This window comes from Ambystoma mexicanum, chromosome 12, assembly GCF_040938575.1.
Source record: "Ambystoma mexicanum isolate Mex_15411 chromosome 12, UKY_AmexF1_1, whole genome shotgun sequence".
Classification (NCBI taxonomy): Eukaryota; Metazoa; Chordata; class Amphibia; order Caudata; family Ambystomatidae; genus Ambystoma; species Ambystoma mexicanum.
In genome coordinates, this window is record NC_090936.1 from 495831260 (window position 1) to 495855077 (window position 23818).

The 23818-nt window shown below is 47.8% G+C and overlaps 1 protein-coding gene across 1 annotated transcript in view; it reads right to left on the reverse strand.

Annotated features, from left to right (window-relative positions):
• LOC138513701 (solute carrier family 23 member 1-like) overlaps nucleotides 1-23045 on the reverse strand; it is a 520832-nt gene extending 497787 nt beyond the window's left edge. Inside the window, exon 1 of the mRNA XM_069628778.1 lies at nucleotides 22687-23045. Within this exon, the coding sequence (XP_069484879.1) occupies nucleotides 22687-22764 (78 nt within the window). The 5' untranslated portion in view covers nucleotides 22765-23045. The remainder of the gene's footprint in view (nucleotides 1-22686) is intronic.
• Nucleotides 23046-23818: the final 773 nt, after the last annotated feature.

Here is a 23818-nt window from a genome sequence, read left to right on the forward strand (position 1 = left end):
CAATGATCGCTTGAATTGATATTTCACTGCTTCTGAAGTTCAAAATACGCTTTGCTTAAATGCAAACAAACATTCTACCTGTCCAGGAATCCAAAAGATATAAAAAATGTGTCTTAGAGAATGCATCTCTTTTAAACACCGCTTGCTGACTGCCTTTTTCGCCTGCTTAATCTCATAGTTGGCCCCTTCAATCTGAAATATTCATGTACAGTGACCTCGGGTGCAGCCTCCACTGGTGGCTGCATGCTCCCAATCGGTTCACCTCCGCCCCCCTAGTTTTCCTTTTGCCCCATTCCTGGTCCTGGACAAAGTATTTTCCGTGGCACTTCCCTGCATACCCACGTGCTGCATTTGCACCCCTTTTCATCCTCTGGCCACGGCAGGCCATAGAAAACAGAGAGCACTCTTGATCTGAAAAGCATTTTTTGCAGTGCTTTCAAGTAATAGACACAAAGAAGAGGACTTCCTTCCTCTGTGCCTAAATCCCAGGACAGTCTTGTTTTTGCACATTTTAACTGGGCTGTGGGTAAAACGGGCGTGGGGGTCAACGCTGTGGAAGGTTGCTGGAGAGTTACTCACCAACAGACTGTGAACTGATTGTAGCCCGCGAACCACCTGTTGGAGGCTACTGAATAAGGAGTTTAAATTGGGAAGAGCACCAGGGCAGGTGAGATTAGACCGATTTCACCTACTAATACCAAGGTAAGGCTGTATGGTAGCTTGCTTGGGACACTCACTACATTTTCCCAAACCAAAGATTCTACACTCCTCACCCAGAGATGGAGTAAGCAAGCTGCACTTCCGTGACAACAAGAGCCTACTGGGACAGAGTAGAAGGGGGAATTGCTAATCAGTTTAACTGAGTAAAACCCTTTTAGACACGAGCACAATCCTTCTTCAGTCTCCGGGACATGATCCTTCTTGTAGGAGCTAATGCAGCAGGATCCATGTGATGTGTGTAAAGTGAGAAGCGGAAGTTACTTGCTATGACATTGCTGGCTTGGGAGGCTGTTTGAATGCTCCTTTGTGTGGCTGACTCATGAACATGCTTCAGCAATTACAAACCACCTACCCCGGCACATGAGGTTAATCAACGCTCCCATGGGTCTGAAAAGGACGAGATGCATTCGATTTTCCAGAATAGGCAACGTTTGGATGCAGAGGTGCTCAAAATGTTATGTCCCATTAAGTTAAGGTCCACCTAAGTGACACCTTAGTAGCCGTGGTGCAATGTGTAGGGGAGGCATGATTTCACAATTATGACACTGACACAATGGGTACAATTTGTAAAACCTTTATTGAAATGGTTGGGGTTGAACAAACTCCTAGTCTGCTCTATAACTAAGATAGGAGTAGTCTCGACCCTCAAATAATAAATAACAGTCCTAGTGGAGTCTGTCAAATCAAAATGGCCTATGCTAACAAAACCTAATGCCTGCCCTATCTCTTGTACAAAAATGTGAATAAAGGAGAAATGTATGCAAAAGGAAAGATCAGTGTCCAAATGAATAAATGCGGTTGAACCAGCTCACCTCCCCACATTAGACCTCACGGAATAAGGCTGTCCCTGAAGGCAGTATGACACACTCTGGATCAGCTTCCAACACAAATACAGTTCTGAAATGTGGATCAAGGGCCGCCTGGCCTTCCACATTTAAGTCTCTTCTCTCGACTTCCCAAAAAAATATTGTTTCAACCAAAATGTTCAAAAGGTCCTAGTCTGTCGGGCTCAGACCCCTCACGATAAAGTTCAACACAAACTTGCATGGGGGGCACCTTTGTCCAAGTTTACTTCACTTCGGCTCTCCCTCTGTCAGGCTCGGTCCACTTTTGGATGTCGAAGGCTTTCAATATGCATGGCTTACTTTTCAGACCACTTCGGCTCAAAACGTATAGTTCAACTTTTACTTTCCCCTTTCTAGGAGTTAAGCTTTTCCATATCACTTTTGCTGTATATTCGCTTTCTCGGTTTGAACAATTTACCTTTCCTGCGAATTTCGAGTGGGCTACTTCCTTTCCCGGACCACTCAGTTTCTTAGTATCGCTGAACTCGCAGCTGCCTTACTTCAAAGTTCATTCACAGATCTGCCTTTCCTCGCATTTCATTCACACGCGTGCAGCCTTCACTTGTGATAATATGTTGCCATTTCAAACTTTAAACACACACACACACACACACACTTCAGGTCGCTTGCCGTTCACCCAGGAGGGTCGCTGGCATCCTTGAAAAACAGTGCAGTTTTCACTTGCGGGATCTGGCCTTCTCCATGTGTCTCTTGCGGCCTGTCGGAGGCAACAACCTGCGGTAGGGAACTCTGGGGTTTTCCGACGCGCTGCTTTCACCACTTGCTCTGTCGCTCTGCTCCAATAGGTTTGCCTTCATCCCGGAAGGCATGTTCTTTCTCGTGTTCTGCCTTGTTCAGAGTGTGCCTTTGGGGTTTGCCTTTCCTTGGTGTGAGGACAGCTAATTGGTATCTGGTTTATGCACTTAGAATTAAGGGGCTGAATTTGCCTGACCCGATGAGCGGGGCATGGCAAGCACGATGTGTGAAAGTTAACGTTGTTACTCTCAGTCACCCTCTTCCTCGGCTCAGTGTTTGTGTAAGAAGGGGGGGGGGAATTTGGGAACTCAGAGCATCCTAACATAAAGGATGGGTTGGATAAATAAAATAGGGTGGATACCACGTCTCGCTGCTGGCTGTCTCACCCCCACTTCCCAAAGACACCGCACCTCAGGTGACCCTCCTGTACTGGTCCACCTCCAGGGTCTGGATCCAAAGGCGATGGCTATGCCCTGGCCACCTGAGTGTGTGAGAGAGAGACAGAGAGAGAGAGAGAGAGAGAGAGAGAGAGAGAGAGAGGGAGAGAGAGATCGATCCCCGGGGACCAGCGGGCGAGACACCCTCCATTTTCTCACAAAGGTCACAAAAATTATAGGAATAGCGGAGCGGACACCACATGACTGAGGGTCAGAAAGAATTGCTGTTTTAGAGATGACTACAAGAGATGTGCCAATGCTTTACATTGACTGAGAGAGAGTTTATCCATCGAAGTCACTGAAACATGTGGTCAAACAGGCATATTATAGAGATAACCTTCTATCACAATACGAGCAACAGACTGTTGTGTTCCCGCCTTTTCTAGTAACACATCCAGGATTTAAAAATGCAAAAAAATACTGGGGCCTGGTTTGCAGGACAGGTTGTGCATCCAAACTGCCCTGGTTTGCCCTTAGGAGAGGACCAGACATTCGTAGCAAACTAGTCCAATTCCCGTATTTCACACTCAGGACCTAGGTATATCACCATGACTGACCATTGACATTTGTCACTACACCCCGTGGTGGCCCCCCACCACCCCTGCAATAATTGTAGTGTCTGCGAGTTCAGTCTTACTACCACTACCAACAATTATCTTGGTGAATTGGACTTTGAAGACTCACACAAATTGTAACTCCCGTAATGTATAAAAGGGGCAAAGCCCTTGCCAAACGTTGTACATTGGGATGATTACCAGGAAAGTCTCTGCGCGCATCTGCGAACATCGATCTACGATCTGAAATGCAACACTACACTGATCATGGCCACACTGATTGTGATATTAGATGGATGGTCATGGACCAGATCACTCTGGGTCTAAACAACTATGGCACCTACAATGTCTAGTCAGGTTTGAACAACGTTGAATTTTGAGCCTCAAGACTCAGGAGTCAGGCCTCAACAGCATCAGTGTGAATTCTGCTTGTATGCATCTACCATGCTGGGAAAACAAACCATCCTTAATTATTGTACATTGCTACCATTATGTTTCCTAGCAATGGCCTTCGTTGATCCCCCTATGCTATAACTATGTCTCTGTCCCCCATGCACCAATCTGGCACATTCGTACATTTTCTGTGAGTTCTACACCAGTGTTACGCCAAAATTGCCAATAATAGGTCTCAGTCTGTTGTCAGCAAGCTTTATTCCAACCTTTGGGTATGCGTCTCATAGTGGCCAGCGAGACTCTTTGACCATAGGTCATGTGGACTTTTCCACCTTCTCACGTGACGGTTCACATCCTCATTAGCTACCCTAGTTTCTTAGCTGCTCTCCACACTGGGGATTTCGAGTAGGCGTCTTCGGGCGTGATCCATCCTTTCTAATAATCTAGGCGAGTGGATGCAGCATGCTTACTGCTCACATCCAACAGTGCTGTTCCACCATGCAAAGAAGGACACACTTTCATTTACGTTTCCTCTATATTTTCTTCAGCATCCATGCACAGTTGGAAATCGCAAGCATTGTGCGAAATCACCCCCAGTCACTTACTATCATGTTTTCTTAACAGGGTCATTTACATGTATTATGTATTCTCCTTCTGACACACTTATGTATATTTTTCTCCTTGGTGATTACCAACATGGCTACCTTGAATTTGGTCCTTTATTATTGCAGCACTAGCATTGACTGAGGACTACTTGAGATTAGGCGAAACCTGCTCTTAGATGGATGTCGGAGAAGAGATTTTTAGCCTGGATTCCTTTGATATGGAGAGTGCTGTACGGCTCTGTTGCCTTTGATTTCTTCAGACCAAACTCCTTTGTTTTTTCAGACTCCTAGATAGTGCCCCTGAGGTCTGCCAGATTTTGAAGGGACACCCTTCAGAGATTCACAAAGAGGTTCCAGCCACAAACTATGTAAGTGATTAAATCCAGTGGTAACATGGTTTTGATTGTCTTCCAGGCAGGTTGTTAGGGCGTGCATGGATAAAGCTTTCAGAACATTCTGGCCACACAATCAGCACTGTTTTATGTTGCTTTTAACAGAACCTCACTTTTGACCATCTCGCCAGTAAAATACTCGCCCTGATGAAGGCTTGGCCCTGGAACTTTCTTTTGGTCCCAACAAAGTCGAAACTCGAGTAGGCGTTGTCGAATGGCGACTGATTAACACAGTTTAGGCTTTCTGCGCTTGATTTAATCCTGGGATAGAGGCAGATTGAGTTGCGATATCCACCAGACTTACCTTGGTTAATATTAAGCAGTTCCAAGTGAGGCAGGGCTGACATGTCAATTCAGTCCTAGGCGTACAACCCTAGGTGGGTTTCAAACATTAGTGGCTTCTTCATTTGACCACATTGTTTTAAATATGACACTGTCTTTTTTTTGGTGGTGGTAGCACTTCAGGTTTTTGTTTCATAGGAGATGGATATGTGCTTATAGTCTAGGACCTCACTTTTTTACCTAGGGTCCCTTTGCGTATACTTGTCATTCGGTTCCTTCTTTTTACTTCTGTGAATCCTTGGCCAAGACATATTCATAGGAAAATGTTGTTTATATTTCGAAAAACACATACTTTTTTTTAGTAATTTTGCAGATTTGTAATTGTAATACATATTTTACATTTGCTGAACATTGTTTCTTCTTCATTCGTTTTTGAAGATAACCAGGACCTTCCCGCTTTGTATATTGCCCTTTGATCCCACTTTTTGGTCCTGGCAAAGTTGAGGTGGGTTTCCTCTTGTGTGTTGTGTCTAAGGACCATTGAATGGCACCACATGAAGTAAAGTGTGACCACTGACCACTACGGTGGCAATTGCATATTCTTTCGTTTTTAAGCATACTTTTTAAGAACTTGAAGGTTTCAGGTGGTTATTGCATTGTTAAGGAGAGCCTTGCTGTCTGGGGAGCGAGAGGGCTCCACTGCCAAACAATCATTTTGTTGTTTTTATTTGCAGAAAAAAAACGCTCATTGTGTAAGCTCGCAATAAGTAACCTGGAAAGGATTATCTCTTAGTTCAAATATATCACAGCTCACAAGCTTTGGGGAGGATCCATGTTCCTTTTTCCAGGCAGTTCTCACACAATGGGGCGGACTGTCCCTGTATATAAGGAATAGACTTCCCTCATATGAATACATTGCCGTTTTAAAAATGTGTCCAAAGGAAGGATGTCTGGACAATGTAACTTGGATAAATACAGGAAAGGTGGAGATATGTTGCATTGTGAACAGGTATTCAGTGGGAAAGGCGAGGGATTGCAAACAGGTATTCAGTGGGAAAGGCGAGGGATTGCAAACAGGTATTCAGTGGGAAAGGCGAGGGGATGCAAACAGGTATTCAGTGGGAAAGGCGAGGGGATGCAAACAGGTATTCAGTGGGAAAGGCGAGGGGATGCAAACAGGTATTCGGTGGAAAAGGCGAGGGAATGCAAACAGGTATTCAGTGGGAAAGGCGAGGGAATGCAAACAGGTATTCAGTGGGAAAGGCGAGGGAATGCAAACAGGTATTCAGTGGGAAAGGCGAGGGGATGCAAACAGGTATTCAGTGGAAAAGGTGAGGGAATGCAAACAGGTATTCAGTGGGAAAGGCGAGGGAATGCAAACATGTATTCAGTGGGAAAAGCGAGGGTATGCAAACAGTCCTACTGTGCACAGACCTGCATCCGTCTCCCATCTTCATCTTTGAAGGATGAAATAGGTTTTAATATGTCAGACTTGCCAATGGTTAAATCGCATTAGAACAATCATTTCTACCCATCACTCTGATTTTCTCAATTAACCATAGAAAGCCTGGATTTGCTTTCCTAGCGGAAACCATATAGGAGCATTACAGTAACTTTCTAGAGAGGCCTAATGGGTAACACATAGGATAGATTTGTTGGCCAATTTCCTACAAGATAAAAATAGGCATACAAGAATAATATGTTTGAAAATAGCATTTGAGAAAACAGTTGTAGGTGTTTTGTCACACATTTTAAAAAGTCCGTTATTACTTCCCCCTCCCAAATAAAGTGTTTAAATTAATCAGTTTCAGAATGATGAAAGGATGAGTAATTTTTACATGTTTTGTTCATTATTCCGTTTCTAAATGTTTTCTTAAAAAGCGAATTATTTCATACAATCACAAACTCAGTAGACATGTTCTATATATTTTTATTTGCATTGCCCGAATCGAACTTTGGCTGCTACTATCATTTTAAGATTACTTCCGGCCTTAAGCTCAGATCCTAATTGCATTTCATTTGCAGGTTAATCAGTCTTGTCCAGGTCAGTGTTAAAAAAAACGTTCACGAACATCATTCAAATGCTCACAGTCCATTAGGGGAATGGAGACTGCCCGTACAGCTTGTGCTGTTACAGATTCAGAAGCAACGCAACGCCTGCATTACTTGAGTCCATATTCCCAGGCAGAGTCAACCCTATTGGGATTTGAGCCCATGTCCTGCAGGAGAACCACACACCTCAGCTGCGTGAGTTCATTGCTACAGTATCCGTCCGCATCAGTTCTAATATCAGCAAACCCATCAATGCACGCTTTGCAACTACAAGATACCCTTTGTCTTTGCGAGCAGACGGCAACACAATTATTTCTTCCCCCTCCCCTCCATAGCCGATAGTGCTAACCCAACTGCGCCTCTCCACGATGTACCGCTAGATACAAACTGCACAAAGCGTTGGCTCTAACCAACAGATCTCCTCATCCACGGTCCTGCAGAGCACACACTGAATGCCATCCCGTAGATGGTGCAGAGTGCATGGTAGCGTATCATGCTATGCTTATGCATACGTAGGCTTATGCCAATTTTAGGTTTAAGGCATTAGTAGTTTAATGCGAGCACTCTGCCCAGACAGGAGCGTGAGAAACTTGCCTTCAAAACCGTTTTATATTTGAATGCCTTATAGTAAAAAATATCAATGAGTATCAGTTGTGCAAAGTGTAATTTTTTATCTCAAATAAAAGGAGGGGCACTTGATTAGAGACTAGAAGCACAACAATATACATGACACAAGAGCGCCATCTGAACACACTGCCAGGGGGCCAGGGGGGAGGCACTGTAGAGTCAGCAAGCTTTTTTTTGTAACTGTATTGTAGGTTTTATTCTTGGGTGTGAAGAAATCCACCTCATGGCTTGGGAGCCAAAGGGATCGGTCAGTACGCGAGGGAGCTTGAGGTCGGCTGTGAGAGGATTGGCACTATTGTGCTTTTTCCCTCTACCAACAGTATACCATACTGTGGGGTGTTGGGAAACATCTCTACCACGCGATTTATGTTTGCACATCCAATATTCCAGCGAGGAGCTCAGACTTCGGTTGTGCTTGTCTAGCGAGATTCGCATTGACGAGCAGTGGCTAGTGAAGCCTGTGGCCAATGACAAGTATCCAACAAACCCGGCTGCGGAACTGATGGATTAAAATGTGTCCCATTGGAAATGAAAAAGAAAAAGGCTACACGGGGTGGAGGAAGAGCAGAGCAGACTGCTGATGTAATGACCTACAAAGAACCAGGACACCTGTGCTCAATCCACTCCTCCTCCTCCTCCTCCTCTCTGCTTATCTTTCAAAGGCCAGACCAGGACCCATATAATGCGTGATGGTTCTTTTTTGTCTCAGTGTCCCTGCTGTTTTTCTTGCATGATATTCCAATATTGACTGGGGTGCTCATCTCATCTGGAATCACAGGTTAACCTTCTGCAAACGGCCCACTGCTGTGGCCTCTGACCTCTGGAAATTGTTGATTTTCACCCTGGGATGGGACTTCTGTCTCTCCAGAATGTAAAGGCCAATAACCCCTTATTATTAAGGTGCCAAGTTGATAGCTGTGCTTCATTATTTGTGTATTGCAAATTGTTAGGACAGGAGGCCCATGATGCCAAATGGATCCAGTAAAAAATTCCAACACCTTGCACTGCACAGCCCACAAAAGGTGTAGACATGGCAGGGGCGGGGAAGATGACAGTGAGGGCTAGGGGATGGGGCGCATGAGCAAGTGGCAAGTCTAGTCGAAGATTTTTCCAGCATTAGATTGATCATGGATTCACATGCTTTAAATAATCCCCGTCGTCAGGCTGGGAAACCTCGGTATTGGGGTTTTGAACTGAGAATATTTGGTGGGCATACATGATGAATGTGACCATTTGGCATACAGAAGGGTCTCAGATTTTGAGGTCTTCTTAAACAGGTGTAACCAGAACAGGGTTTAAAGTATAAAGCAAAATGTTCAAACATACGTGACATAAATGTCCATCCCTGTGTGAATAGACAAACTGAAGGTGTACTTAACCTATGAAGTAAAAAAGGTGCCCCAAAGTACTAAAATCCCTAATGAAAACTCACTGGTTACAACTAATCCTTTAACTTAAAATAAAGCTTTCCTGAATCCCTTTATTCCTACGTTCCTTGAAAGGGAGTTGTCAGAATAGCTAAATCAAATGGTGCAAGGAACAATATAAGCTTAAAGTCCTTCCCTTGGGTGAAAAGTATTAAAGGTAGAATATCTAACTTAAATTCCTTCTCTAAATAACAAATGTCCAACAATTCCAAAAGAGATTTTGTCTTACGGTTTCCTAAGATAGACAAACAACAGGGCCTCTTAAATGAAGCAATAAAACTGGGACCTGTCTTCTAAGTGCAGGACCTCTCAGGCGAGGGGTCTGCTGGGTCCTGTGGTTGGATTTGGATGATTCGTCCCGCTCTCTCAGCAGGACTCCCCTTTCGTTCAAAAGTAGTACATTCCTTCTCTCTTCTTTGCCCCTCGTGTCCTCTGGGGACTTGGATTGTAATCCCTCTCCAGGGGATCTCTGCTTTTGTCCCTCTTCCTCTAATGGGTCCTGCCTCTGTCCTGGTCTCCCTTTACCAGGATCTTGGCATGGTTTTGCCTTAGCCTCTTCCCAGGCGAGACAGCTCGTTCATCTTTCTGGCTCTAGGGGTACTCTCCTTCTTATCCTCAGGCTTCTCAAGCAGGTCAGCTCTTCTCCCCTTTTGGCTTAGGTGGGTTGCAGGGGTACTTTCCTTCTTTCCTCTGGGTCAGCTAGTCACCTGAGCCTCTTAGGCGGGTCAGCTTAAACTTCTCAGGCAGGTCAGTTCTTCCCCCCCTTTCCGGCTTAGGTGGAGATGCAGGGGTACTCTCCTTTCCCCTGGGTCAATCAGTTTCCTCCAGGCTCTTCAGGCAGCTTCCAGGCAGGCAGTGGTGCAGGGTAGTCCAGGCTCTTTCTCCCAGGTAGAAACTCCTCCATCGGGATACAGCTCCTCTTCATGCAGCAGCGTCTGGAAAGAAGTACAGGGAAACTATCCCTGATTGAGACAAGTTCAGAATGAGCTGGCTCTGCTTTTACAGCCAGACTCCTGCTCATCCCGTTGGCTGACGATTGGTGGAAGCCCTGCTTGTAGGATTGGCTGCAAGGGTGTTTCCACTCTGATCTCTGTTTAGGCTCTCTCTCTCAGTTGGCCAGTTGGGCTTCTATTACTACAATTGTAAATTCACTTTATTTGCTTTTTGTATTCTTGTCTATCCCGGGCTCCTTTTTAAATATTTGTCCATTCCTTGGGGTTCAGGCTTTTGTTTTATTAATTTAAGTACCGCTTACATTTCCCCAGGTTTCTCTACGGGGATTTGAATCCGGGTCCTCCTGGCGCTGTCGAAGGAAAAGACTAGGGCATTTCCTCTTAGGTCCTGCAGGGTCTCTCTAGGGTCTTCTCTCATCAACTTCTATCCCTCAGAGCGGAGCACGCTGCCATCCCGTCTCCCGGTGTTCCAGCACCAGCACACCAAGGGGGAGGTGCCCATCCAGTCCTCCACACATCGTGAGCTGCGCCACTGCTGCTGCCATCCAGATAAGGCTCGTGTGTGGATCATGGTGCTGCAATTTACTGCCTTATCACTAAAATCTCAATTTCCAGACTCCTCTGCAGGTCTACCCAGTGAATAGCTCCCTAACAATATTTACTCCAATCAGCAGCTCTGTAAGAATCAATGCTGGGTTTTCCATTTCCCAGCTGCCATTGAGATCATAATAGGCTATTTTTCATGCACATGTGGGCTATTTCTTGGGCTACTTTTGACGGCAGATCGGTTTGTTGTCCTCCTGAGGCTGCTTTTTACACCCACTCACTCTGCCCCCACAAACCCCATTCGCACTCGCTCTACCCCCACCCACTGCACCCCACCCCCATAACATGTACTGGTTGGGTTTTGTTTGGGTTCTTTTTGACAAGTCCTCCGCAGGCTGCTTTGTCTTCATATTTGTTGCCCCCAGCCAACTACCATAACCCACCTACCCCACTCCCTCTAACCCCACCCACCTCTACCCACTGTGGGGAGTCAGAAATGAAAGCCAGACACAAGGTTGTCATGTTTTTACAAGAAGATATTCATTAAAGGAAAACAAAAAAGGGGGAGGGGGGGGGGCGTTGAACAAATGCCTCTCTGGCCCTATGCTAAAGAGGAGTTTCCCTGACTCTAAACCAAAACTAAGGATCTGTCTGTGTCAGGATGTGAATAACTGGAAAGAAAACTGTGTCCAAAACGTTCTATCCTGACCCTCCCACTATAAACAAATGACAATGTGTAAGGGAAAATATCTTCAACTGGCCAAAAAGTGTTCACAACTAAAAAAAGTGCAATTCCAACAAAAATGTTCTCCAAGGCGGGAGTCTTTAGTTCCAGTCGGTGGATCCCTACCCCTGGATTCACAATTGTACTACGAATAGTCACTTGTGTAAACAGTTCCTTGGCATCTTTTTTGGACTCACAAGGTTCTTGGTTTATGCAACAAAGTCCTTAACAGTCTTCTTTTAGTGCAACTTTCTCTGTGGTCAGGATAGAAATTTGTTCTTTAACATCAAACTTTGCAGGGTTCAATAAATCAGCACCATTCTTTCCTTTACTATTACTTGGGGCTTGCAAATTGCCTGGTTTACTCTCCTGCCAGGTTCCTTTATGCAACACCCACCGCCTGTTGTACTCACCTGCTAGGTCTTTACTTTTGAGTTTCACTTGCCTAGTATACACCCCTGCCAGGACTTTTATATTTATATCAATTGCTTGCTTGCTTTCTTGCTCGTCAGGATTTCTCATATATAGTTCATTCGCCTGGTGTCTTTGGCTTACCAGGGCTTTTCATTTGCTTCTTTCGCCTGGTGTCTCGTTTTACCAGGACTTTCTTATATACTTTCTGTATCATTAACATTGCCGGTATGACCCTCGGGTTGATATATTCATGGTAATGTTTCTTTGAGTTTGCCACATAGTTACAGTTCATTGAGGTTTGCCTTTCTGCCTTCTGGTATTCATGGAAGCATTTTGTTGTATTCACAAAGTTACAATGTTCAATTTGCTGGTGGTGCCCAAGGGTCCCCACTAGCTTTGGGTAGACTCAGCATCTCCGGTCAGGTTCGCACTTCTGATTGCGTGCTGATGTCACCCGCTTTCAAATCTGGAGGCTGTAGACGTTCTTCTGTCCTCCCTCGCTGCTTCCCGCTTGTACGTCTGCTTCCCTTCGGGATCCAAAATGGAGAACGCCAGCTTCTCGACTCGCTGTGCGCCCAGGACCTTCCTCGCAGCTCACGGCGTCTGTACGGCACTACATTCTCTGCTTCGGTGTCTCTCCTGTAGCAGCCTCTTCTGCTCCACCACACCAGAACACACTGTTCTTGAGTTCTACAACAGCAGCCAACGTCTTCTCCTTCCCAGTCTCCCTTAAAAGTGCTCTTGTTAGGTTTAAATGTCCTGCGCACAGGTGCCTTCGAAAAACAACTATGCTGCTCAGTGTGGTTCAAGTTCTTGGTATATAGTTCAAACTCCTGCATCTCTCGTCTCAGTAATTGTCGAATTCTGGGAGTTGAAGTTCCTTGATATTGTTAAATACATGGGGCCTCATTACGAGGTTAGAGGCAGCCATGAGCTATTAGCTCCATGGCTGCCTCCAAAACCCTTCCGACTCCTCCCTGGTGAATGGAGCAATTACCGGTCAATTCTGAGGACGGAGGGACCGGTAATTCCCCATTCACCAGGGCCATTCCCCATTCCCATTTGAGCCCCCATAGGACTCAATGGGAAAGGGGAAGGCGTTAATAACGGTACCGCAAATTGCGGTACTGTTATTAGCTCCAGAGTCCCTTGCGGGTCCCGTCCTTAACTCCTGCAAAAACCAGGCGTTATGGAAGGACCCGCAAAGGGAACTCGTAGTAGGGAGGTAAGGGATTACCGGCACCCGTGCCCTTACCGGTGCCAGTAATCCCTTACCTCCCACCTCGTAATGAGGCCCATGGTATTGGAATAGTTCTGTTTACTGGTTTTACAATAAGGAACCTTAGAAGAAAATGGGTTATGCTGGAGCAGTGCGAGTTAGTGCCATGGTTGTGTGTTTGGCCATAAAAACAAGAAGAGGGTCCACTTCTCCCACCAGTAGGAACACGTGGTATGCCATGAGGGTCTGGGACATCAGAGGGTCTACCTCATGGAAAAGGCTCTTGGGTGTAAGAGGGGTCTTCCTCGGGTATAAGGGGGTCTTCCTCGTGGGACAGGGGGAAGATACTGCATCTCGTCCAGTGAAGTCATGACATCTCCCTGGTAGCGGTCTCCTCCTATGTGACCCTCCCTCATGAACCGCTCCCAGGGTCAGGATCAGGTAGTGGCTGCCTCCCTGGCCACATGGTAGGTGGTCACCACCGGCGAATCTGTGATGACTACAAAGGATTCATCACACCACCCACTCATCCACTCCTATGCACCCAACTCCTACCTCTCTATCCCGACCCAATCCCCACCCACCAACCCTACAACCACCCTGCCAACCACCTACCCACTCTACCCCCACCCTAGCCCCACTCTCATCACCCCTCTCCACCCTACCCCCTCTCTCTACCCAATCCCCACCCTCTCTACCTCCACCCACACTAACCCCACCCTCTCTACCACCACCTACCCAAGCCCCATGCTCTCTACCCCAGCCCACTTAACCTATCCCCACTCTCGACCGCCACCCACCCTACACTATCTCAACTCTCTATACACCCCGCACCCCACCCCCAGCTGCTCTACCCAACCTCACCTTCCCTACACATACCCACCCAATCCCCACCCTCCCTACCACCACGCAAACCCTACTCTTTCTACCCCCACCCACCCTAACCCCCCGCTGTACCCAAACCCACCCTACCTCCATCCTCATTAATCTCACCCACCCAATCCTGACTCTCTACACCCAACTTATCCACACTACCCCACCCCGTCAACCTAGCCCCACTCCCCAGACCACCCACCCTACACTGCTCTCTCTACCCCCACCTGGCCACCATATGCTCACTCTTTCTACCCCACCCACTCTACCCCAGCCCACCATACCCCCACCCTCTCTCACCCAGCCCACCCTACTGCCACTCTCTCTAGCACACCCACCCGACATTCAATCTACTCCGACCCACCTCCACCATTTTCCCAACCACTGACCCGACAGCCACCCACCCTAACCCCACTCTCTCTACTCCCACTCAACCTTCACTCTCTATCCCCACCCTCCCAACCCCCACTCCCCAACCACTCTACGCCCACCCACCCTACACCCACCCACACATTTATTTTTTTTAATGTTATTTATTTATTTATTCTTTCTTTATTTATACCGTGCCGGAGCCCGCAGGCATCAGGGCGCCATAAACCCACCCACCCCTTCCCCCATTCTCCACTCCCACCCACCCCCACTCTCTCTAGTCCCACCCAGCCACCCTAACCCCACTCTCTCCTACCCCACCTATATGGCAAAACCGTCTCGTGAAGCAAAGTATTGCTACCAAAAAAGCCAGCACTAGCTGAAGACCACAGGACATGCGATTACAGGGCAGCTATCGTGCCCTTAAATGGAAGGAATTCTTGCTCTTCGAACATTTCAAAGCAGGACATTGTTCACCAAGCCTCGGCCCTTCCGATGAAAGAACTGCGATTTTTACCAGTGTGCATTTATGCAGTGGAAACCTTAATACATGCACCATTCCAATGTATGCCGCTTCTCAGAATACCGCTCCTTCCATTCAGCAACTTCAGTTTTAAAGAACATCCCCCTCCCCCCCCAGCAGGAATACCCCTTCATATATATTGCTGACTAGCCCAGTGTCCTCAGGAGTGCCGCAACCCCCCACTCATCCGTATTCCTCATCACATGCATGAACCTCCGCCTGCCGAGACAGTCTCCAAAACTACCCTACCACACCAACGGTGAATTAGGGCCTCTAACTCATGACCCCCAAAAAGCACCCGCCCTTCCTCGGTTTGCTGACCGCTACTGCGTCCATCAAAGCACTGACCCTGTGACACAAACTCTGCTTGCTTCTTGATCTGTGTTCTCTTGCCACGGCAGACCATGACTGCATATCCAACCAGAGAAATTGGAGGAATGAGGATCGGCCTCGGTTCCTAAGCCATGCGGCCAGATCAAATCTGTCAGCCCGAAAGGGGGGGGGGGGGGGGGAGGGGAGGGGAGTGAGTGAGTGAGTGAGTGAGTGAGTGAGTGAGTGAGTGAGTGTGTGTGTGTATGTGTGTCAGTCAGTGTCAGTGTCAGTGTCAGTCACACAGACACCCCGTTTTCCCGCTGTATGCCAGTATTGCCGGGCTCCAAGCTCCAGCAGAAATAGCCAGCAGCGTCTTTCAGGCTGGGGCAGAGCAAACACGGCTGCACAGCCTTTCATTCACGATCAGGTACAGGGGTGAAGGGCCTGGTGGGGAGCACCGTGGGTGATGCACATACATAACCCATGTGCAAGGGACCGGTGCACACCAGGGGGCAACAGAAATCCGGCCACTTTCTAGTTGCGAGTCTGGCCTTCAAATCACCCTCTCTAACAATAGCGACTCCCGCAAGAATGCCTTGAGCATTGCTAGTCAACCACTTGGCGAGGTCTCAGGGACGTCACCCGCCCTGTGGACCTCCCAACAAGGGGGTGATAGCTCTTCACACCCTGGGGCGAGAATTTGCTGAAGGAGGGAGAGCGGGGGGGGTGGAGGGGGGTCAACGAAAGATGGTCTGTGCATGTCTTGCACGTCAGATATCCTGTCGGGGGAACAAAAAAAATAGAAAACAGGATGGGCTCCGCCGTGGTGTATAAAACCAGGACTAAGTCCCTTTTTATATATTTCTGTGGCGGTGCCCAATGGGGGAAGGAGGTCAGGAGCCGCAGGCCAGTAGGTAAGAGTGAGGGGGAAGGAGTGAGGGTTGGGGATTATGTGTGGGCCAGGGGATGGGGCTGGTGGAGGGGCCGGGGGCAGAGGTTCTGAAAAAGCATGGCAGCACCCATGCAAGAGGCTCCGGTGGCTGCTGCAACACGGGCAGGACACTGACAGTTCTCACCCACGTTTCCAGCCACCTGATTGGCTAAGCGCCATTTCCTGGGAGTGAATCTTCATTCACCTAGTCACAGTCACTACAGTTCTGATCAGACCCTGGAAGATTAATGCAGCTCAAAAATCCCTACGGCTGCATCTCGCTCTCCTGGGGTCAAAGCTATTTGGTCCTCGGATGGAGGAGTCGATGAAGAAACGTGCGCAGGCCTGGGTCATCATTAATCATATATGCCCAACATTTTACAGATCATCCCCTCTCAGGAGACCATCCCCCCACATAGAACCCCATCTATCTAACCTGCTTAATCCTCAACTCAGCCCATCCAGAAGGTATGGCTCCGGATTATGGAGAGTCTGTCCCAGTGGCCTGCAGAGGTTTCGGCATGTTAAGGAGGAATCCAAAGACACATGGGTGGTACAGGTGGGCTGCGCCACTGACTTCTCCTCTCCGCCTTCAGGTCCAATTTGTATTTTATTTATATTGTGCACCTAACCCAAGGGTAACAAGGCACAGAGGCATCAAGAGGATTGCGAAGCTTGGTTACATACATACAGTAGCGGATGAGGTCCAGCTAGGGTACAGTACTGGAGCATCCAAAAACAATGAAAGCCGCAGAGGCAAATGGTTACAAGAAATATGCAAAATATACAGTCCTATATACAAGAGATGCAGGAGGTATCCTGTGTTGTACCTGCGTAGGTCAGTTGGTAACAAGTATATACATAATTACAGTCATTGGTAGTGTAGCGCAGCCAGGGGGCGTTATATGTCATGATCCTTGAGCCAATGGATAGTCTTAGATCTGAATTGACAGTAAGGGAGGTCCTCCCTACAGGGAGGTGGAAGGGAGTTCCAGAATTGTGCTGCTTTTTACAGGAAATTGCCACCCCAGCTCCTGGAACCCCATTAAACATCAGGCGATAGCACATGCGATAACAGTGTTACTGAAAAATGCAGTTGCACCAGTACCACCACAGTGGAGAGTTACTGCATCATTTTACTCGTACAGGAGGTGTCGGGAGACTTCAGGCTAGTTATGGACCTCAAGTTTTTTAAATCTATAGCTAGTCAATCACAAATACAAGATGGTAACTTTGTAGGTTATTTCCCTTTCATTCAACCACAAGATTTGTTTGCGTCAATTGACTCACACAATTCCCATCGTCATGTATCAGTAAAGGAACACCATGTCTACCTCGGATTCCTGCACCAATTTCAACACTACCAGTTCACGGCCCTGCCATTCGAGCTTCCTTCGTCCCCCAGAGTGTTCACAAATTTCCCCCGATTCCCTTGGTTGAAGAGCCACATCTTCCCAAGTGCAAATCGCCAACCACCCACTTTGTTTGAACTCCAGCCCTTCGGGATTGCTGCATATGCTTTTCCAATATTGAGAGGGAGAGGTATGGAGGGGGTCGGAGGGGACTGGCGGAGCAGCAAGAGGTAAGAAGTGGGGCGGTGGTGGGGTTTCACATGGTGGCAGGGGACAGGGGGAAAGGGAGGGAATGATCAGAGTTGGGGGCGGGGAACAGGACCCATCCCCTGCACTGCCATATCTAGACCAACAGTGGAATGGAGAATAGAACCTCCCTTGGTATGCATGGTCTGGCCATCAGTGTGCTAATTACCTAGAGGGCTGGCCAATCTCACCTTCCTTTCTTTTCAAGGCCACATAGGCTGTGAAGAATGTGTGTGCAACTCTCTGTAGGCAATGCTACAGGCTGCTCCTCAACTGGAAGAAGTGGCAGCTTTCTTCCACCCATACCCTCACCTTTGTGGCCGCAGTCTTCAGTACAACCCTGGCACGTGTCTCCCTACGTTAGGGAAGGGTGAGTGGCGCACTGAGTAGGAGTGCAGGGGTGTGGGGGGCAGACAGTGACATCTGTCAGTGGGACCCCTCTCCTGTTCGGCACGGGAATGAGGGTGCCCAATGGGAAAGGTGTTCCGCTGGCAGGACTACGTGTGCCGAGCAATTCCTGCTCAGCACCCTCATTCTCCTGGCAGTAGGATAGCTTACTCTTTCTGAACGGGAGAGGTGTCCCGCTGCCAGGGCAACATCCCAAGGAGCGCCGGACAGTAGAGGGGCTCTCACGATGCTCTTTGTCAACAGAGCATTTCACTGTGAGTCAATAGGCACTGATGGGAGGGAGGTGGGACCATTAGCAGGGATGTTTGTCCCTTTAGAAATGTGAATGGGAGGGAGTGAGCAGGGTGCATAATGCTGCATGCTTTATGGAACAATGAGTATGGCTTTAAAACACAAGGGGCACTTGTTACGGCTCACATTAATCTGCATGATGCTTTTGTGACTGCATGCTGGGTGGGGAGAATAAAACTAACGCCATAGTCTTATTGCTCAACATATTTCTATGACAATGTATATAGTGTATAGTTAGTTTACTATGAAAGGCTAGACATGTAATGTGGTATGCTTCCAAGGCATTGCTATAAATAAAGTATTATTTAAGCACATGAAATGCAAAGCTAAACCTTATTAAATTATCAACTAAACCTTTGAAGATGTGCTCAGTTGCTTACATTTTCCACATCCCGGTTTCACCATGTAACCAAAGTGTGTGATCCTGGGAAATCATTCACACTGTGTCTTATCTGCAGCTCTGTAAATGATTCACTTAATAGCTTATGCTACTATATCATGCGGTTAATTTCAAAAAGCCTGAAGCTCCATATATAATAGTGTAATTTGGGTATTTTACACAACAAAGTTATTTGCCACTTGGCTTACTTTTTGAAACTTTTTCTAAAGTCCCTTCCATGGTGCCTCCAAGTATCAAAGACTGATGACGCTCCTTGTGACGTCCTTTTCTGTGAAGTCATTTCTGTTGGTGCAATCGATCTGCAAATGAACAGGTTTGCATGTATTTTTTCCCCAGCGCGCCTGGAGCGAGCTGTAATAGAGGAGTTTCCTGCATCTATAATGTTTCTGCAGTTTAATTTGTTTTGTTATGCGTTAAAATGTGACATCTACTGCTAATGTTACCTAAAAGGTAGATTGGGGCAGGGGTGGGTGGTTTGGGGGAGCGAATGAGACCATATGGAATTGCTCGCACTGCATTTGGGGGAAGGGAGTAGAAGGACTTTTTTTCAAGGCTTCATCCCACCCCCCCCCACCACCACACACACACACACACACACACACACACACACAAACTTGCAATGCTGGATTCTAAGGGTCCAAGTCAGATTGCAGGCCCTTATCAGGAAGTCGTCTGCAGTGAAATGACCAGGTCTGCACTGGGAAATGACCAGGCTAACTACACAGGTGCTGCTGTGGCCATCATTTCAACTTGCTACTGGTGCCATCATCTCTTACCTCATTCAGATCCTCACTCTCTACAGTAGGACACTCAGAGTCCCTGATCAATGCCCTCAAATATAACAATAGGGCTCCCTGTCCTTCTTGGTTTGTTGCAGTGCTAAGGGAATTGCATACAATGTTATTTCCTGGAGAAAACGAAAATATTTCATTTGAATTTTTCTTTCCAAAATTACACATTTTAATGAAGTGTCCAATCGTTCAAAAACGTATACAATCATATAATTTCTATCTTTGTTGAAAACACTCACATTTCGTCATATGGACACGCCCTACAATTAAAACAAACACAAAAAATTAATTCACTACCAATACGGACTGGACTAACATTTCCGGAGCAGAATGGGGCATATGGACAGGTATGCTACATGCATGTGCAAGGCCACGTCTTCATTGCCACCCATCCACCTTTCCAGGTTATGGTCCGCGTGCACTGAATCCATGTCACCTGGACATCTCCTTTGCGCACAGGGCCTTCCCCTTACACATGTTGGATCAGGCGCTCCAAGGCCCTTTCTTCTTTTGAAGAAAAGCAAGATCATAGCGCCCAGAAAACAGGTCATTATTAAATGAAATCCCAGGAAAGGTGGTCCGCTGGGTCCTCGGGCACTCATCCAGGCGAAGAAAGGATTCTTAATCTTCTGGGGAAACCGCGGGCAGGGCTGGTTTGGCACAACTCCCGTTAGTTTATCTTGGGAAAGGGACTTTGGCTGATAAATCATCCGTGTTTGAGATGATCAACCAGGCCTGTCTTTTAAATATTAACTATATCTAAAGGGAGATAAGATGACCCGGGTAACTGGGACACTGTTTCACAAACGAGGCACGTGTAATCTGTCCACTTAAAATTAACTAAATGGGCTCCCAGAAGGCACTCCTTTAAATAAGTCATGTATCTATTTATTTTAGCATTTGTATAGCGCACTAAACCCTTAGGCATCAAGGCGCAGTTACATACGTGTAACTTTCATTGCTCAACGTTACGGTTACATTATTGTTACAGTACTTCACATTGCATACAGGTTACGGTAATGGTTACTGTTACTTTCAATGCTTAAGGTAACAGTAGCAGTTACTGCATATTACATGCATGTTTCATTGCTTAAGGTTACGGTAACTTCTCATTGCTTATGGTTACGGTTGCACGTCGAGCACATTACATACAAGTTACTTTGAATGATTAAGGTTACTTTTATGGCTTACGGTTACATTCAGATCTTAGGGTTACAGTTGCAGTTGCTGTTACAGTGCAACACATTAGGCCAGCAGAACAGCGTGGGGCTGCCCTGTACGATTAGACCTTAGATCAGTCTTAGTTGCCAGGGGGTGAAGCTGAGGGTCTAGCATCTGAGGGATATGGATTTGTATTGTATTGGAATGACCGTGTCCTGTTTCCTTGTATTTTTTTCATTTTGCTCCTCCCACTTATCTTGTCCAGGAGGTCACTGGATTTGGACTGCTTTGTATGTTTTGCCATTTCAGGCACAGCGATGAGGATCATCAGGGAGTGTGGGTGCTGGGTCAGGTCGTGGGATTATAGTCAATGGCTGGAAGGAAGATCAGGGTTGAGGAGGTGGGAAGTGCCCAGGTGAGTGGCTTGGAGAGCCCCCAGGTGCCACAGCTTGCTGGAGAACGGTCCGCCCACCCAAGGCTGGTCAGGCTGGCTAGTGTCATCTGGAAGGTTCCTTACGGTTGGAACAGACTTTGCTGTCTAAGAATGTCTCCCGCTGAAGATACTCCCTCCATGAGGACCCCGGGGTGCTACTCCCCTATTGAGGAATAGGGCAAGCGTGGGAAGGGGAGGTATAGGGGTGGTCCCCCCTGCTGTTCTCCTGCACTGGTTGGCAGCCCTCACCTTTATGGCCTTCTCAGCTGGAATGGCGCCCCCTCTCATGCGCACCCCCATGGTGGTTCTGGTCATATTACTGAGGGTGCTGGGCTTTGCCCCCCCTACCACCAGAACCTTCCCGGAGCCTCAGGCAGGACCCATCCTGCCTCTGAAGATCGCATTGCTTCGGTGGCGCCAAAAGTATAAAACTGGAAACATGATGTCCAGGGGCGTTGCTAGGTCTGGAAAAGATCCGGGGGCTTCGCTAATGTCGGTACTGGGGGCTAGCTAGCCTTTTGGTTGTAGTCCCTGAGCTTCCATACGGGGCTACACCAAAAGACCCAGGGCTATAGCCCCCTCCCCCCAAAACAACGCCTCTGATGGTGTCCCGGTGACGACCCACCTGGCCCGACTGTTTTTATATAAATGGCTGTTGACCAAATGAATGGCACTGCACGCCACCAGTAACACCGGGGAGGGGCTGAAATGCGTACTTGTGTTGCTGTGCGTTCTCTCGCTTCCTAGACAAACGTGACCCGCAGTCAACATCCCGGCTCCCCTGGGCATCAACGCATTACCCGAATGCTAGTCTCACTAAAAGACAACGTATTAACGTAAAACAACTTGAAGAGCGACGTCTGGTGGCATGAAGTCACGTGGTAACTTTGTACAGTGGCTGCAAACCCGTCACCTGTGAAACGGGCACCGCGGTGTCTCCGGAGCAGGTGCTTAAACCACTGCTACACCCTCTTAGTTCACAGCACGGTGCACACCTCCTGGTTCTAGACGCCACAGCTCAACATTGAGGGCCTGCTGAGGGGGTCAACCCCGGCGCGGGACACCATGGAGCTGCGTTTTTGCGCCGAGGTTTTCTAAAAAGGAGCCATCCTCCTAGAAAGGGCTCATGTATCATGCAAATTCTCCCATGTCAGGTAAGCAGAGTACTTACCCTGCGCAGTATTTATTCTGTGCATTTTGGTACTAGAAGTGTAATCACCCACGCAGTACTACGAGTACCAGAATGCACGAGAAAGCCCATGACTCAATGAGCGACTTAATCCTGACAAGTAACAGGAAACAGCAATGCCTTCGCGCTTCGCCTTGCACCGCGTTTACAGTTCAACGATCTCTTCCCACTTATCGCTCTCGGCTTCTTGGTGCTATTTGAAAAAAAGGGAGAGAGGCGATCACCCCCAGAACGCACCAGTCTGTTAAATGTAAGCACAGCAACCTGAAAGTGGTTATTTGCTCCCCCCGAGACGTAGTCAGAAATGTGGCAACTGTAGTCTAGGAGCTGACCTCTCCTATTAATGTGGGAAACCCCCTGCACGAGGACAGAAGAGCCTACAAGAGCCCCAGGGAAGCACTCTCTGGAGCACGAGTCAGTTTCCATCCACTAGACCCCACCCCGGGCACCAATGGACTCACCGTGAAACTGGGGTTGTCCAGCCCGCTGCAGTGCTGCTCCTTGCTCGGGAAAGGCACGGCCTCCATTGTGTCGATCATCGCCGGGTGAAACGCGGGCCTGCCCCGGCTCCTTCGGGCTGGAAGCTGGCACTGGACCGCTCGACCTCGAGCTGCCACTTCCTTCAAAGGGGACACCCTCAGGCTGGAAGCTGGTGCTGGGCCGCTCTGCCTCACGCGAGTGGGACTTCGCTCCGACTGAGGCCAGACGCGTATAGTTTCATCAGTGCCCTCATGTGAAACGTATCAGCTAAGGTTTCCCTCCACGCGCGGAGGCGTGAACTGTGAATCAGTAAGGGGGGGGGGGAGGCACACTGTTGTTTTGTCATGTGCGCACTCAGGGAGCGTTGTAGTACGCCTAATATTGAGTGTGGCAAACAAAACCGATCACATTGGTGCTAGTGGATTACATAACTTTCCCTTGTGTCATATTTGCACCTCTTAGCGCTGTGCCAATGATGTCTCGTGCTGGGTGGTTGAGAGTGAATCACCCAGTCCCTTTTTTCTTGCCATTTTGTTATTAGTAGTTTAACGATTTGTATTGTAAATAATGGACAGAAAGTCTTCTCCCCCACCCCCCATTCCTGATTCCCATGTACATGCATAAGCCTTTGGATCATGCGTGTAGTGACGTGCATGGGCTTCCGGCTACAAACCCAGCAAGGAAAAAGAAAACGGAACAATGCCTTGCTCAAATAAGGCTTTTAAAGTTCCCTGGGCTTGAAGATGTAAGCACTGAGTTAAATCCTTATCCTCAGCTGAAACACACTGGAGCTTATGTTCACTGTGGCGTTTTTTATGCCACTCGTGAGCTTTACGCTTAGGCCAGCGTAAAAGCGAGGCATGTAGACAACATGTGTGCTATTACGCCATACGTGGGTTTCCAAATCGGACGGTAGTACTACCTTGGAACCCTGTGCAAGGCGCAAAAGCGAGGCGTAGCCAGGATTGTCTCACAAGTGGGGCCTGAAGCTAATGTATTTGGGCAGATGGCAGCAACATTTACATCTGCAAATGCCCACAAGCTCTGAAGAGTGGGCATTCACAGATTTTGGGTGGGCCTTGCCCATTCAGGCCCTAACCTGTCTACGCCTCT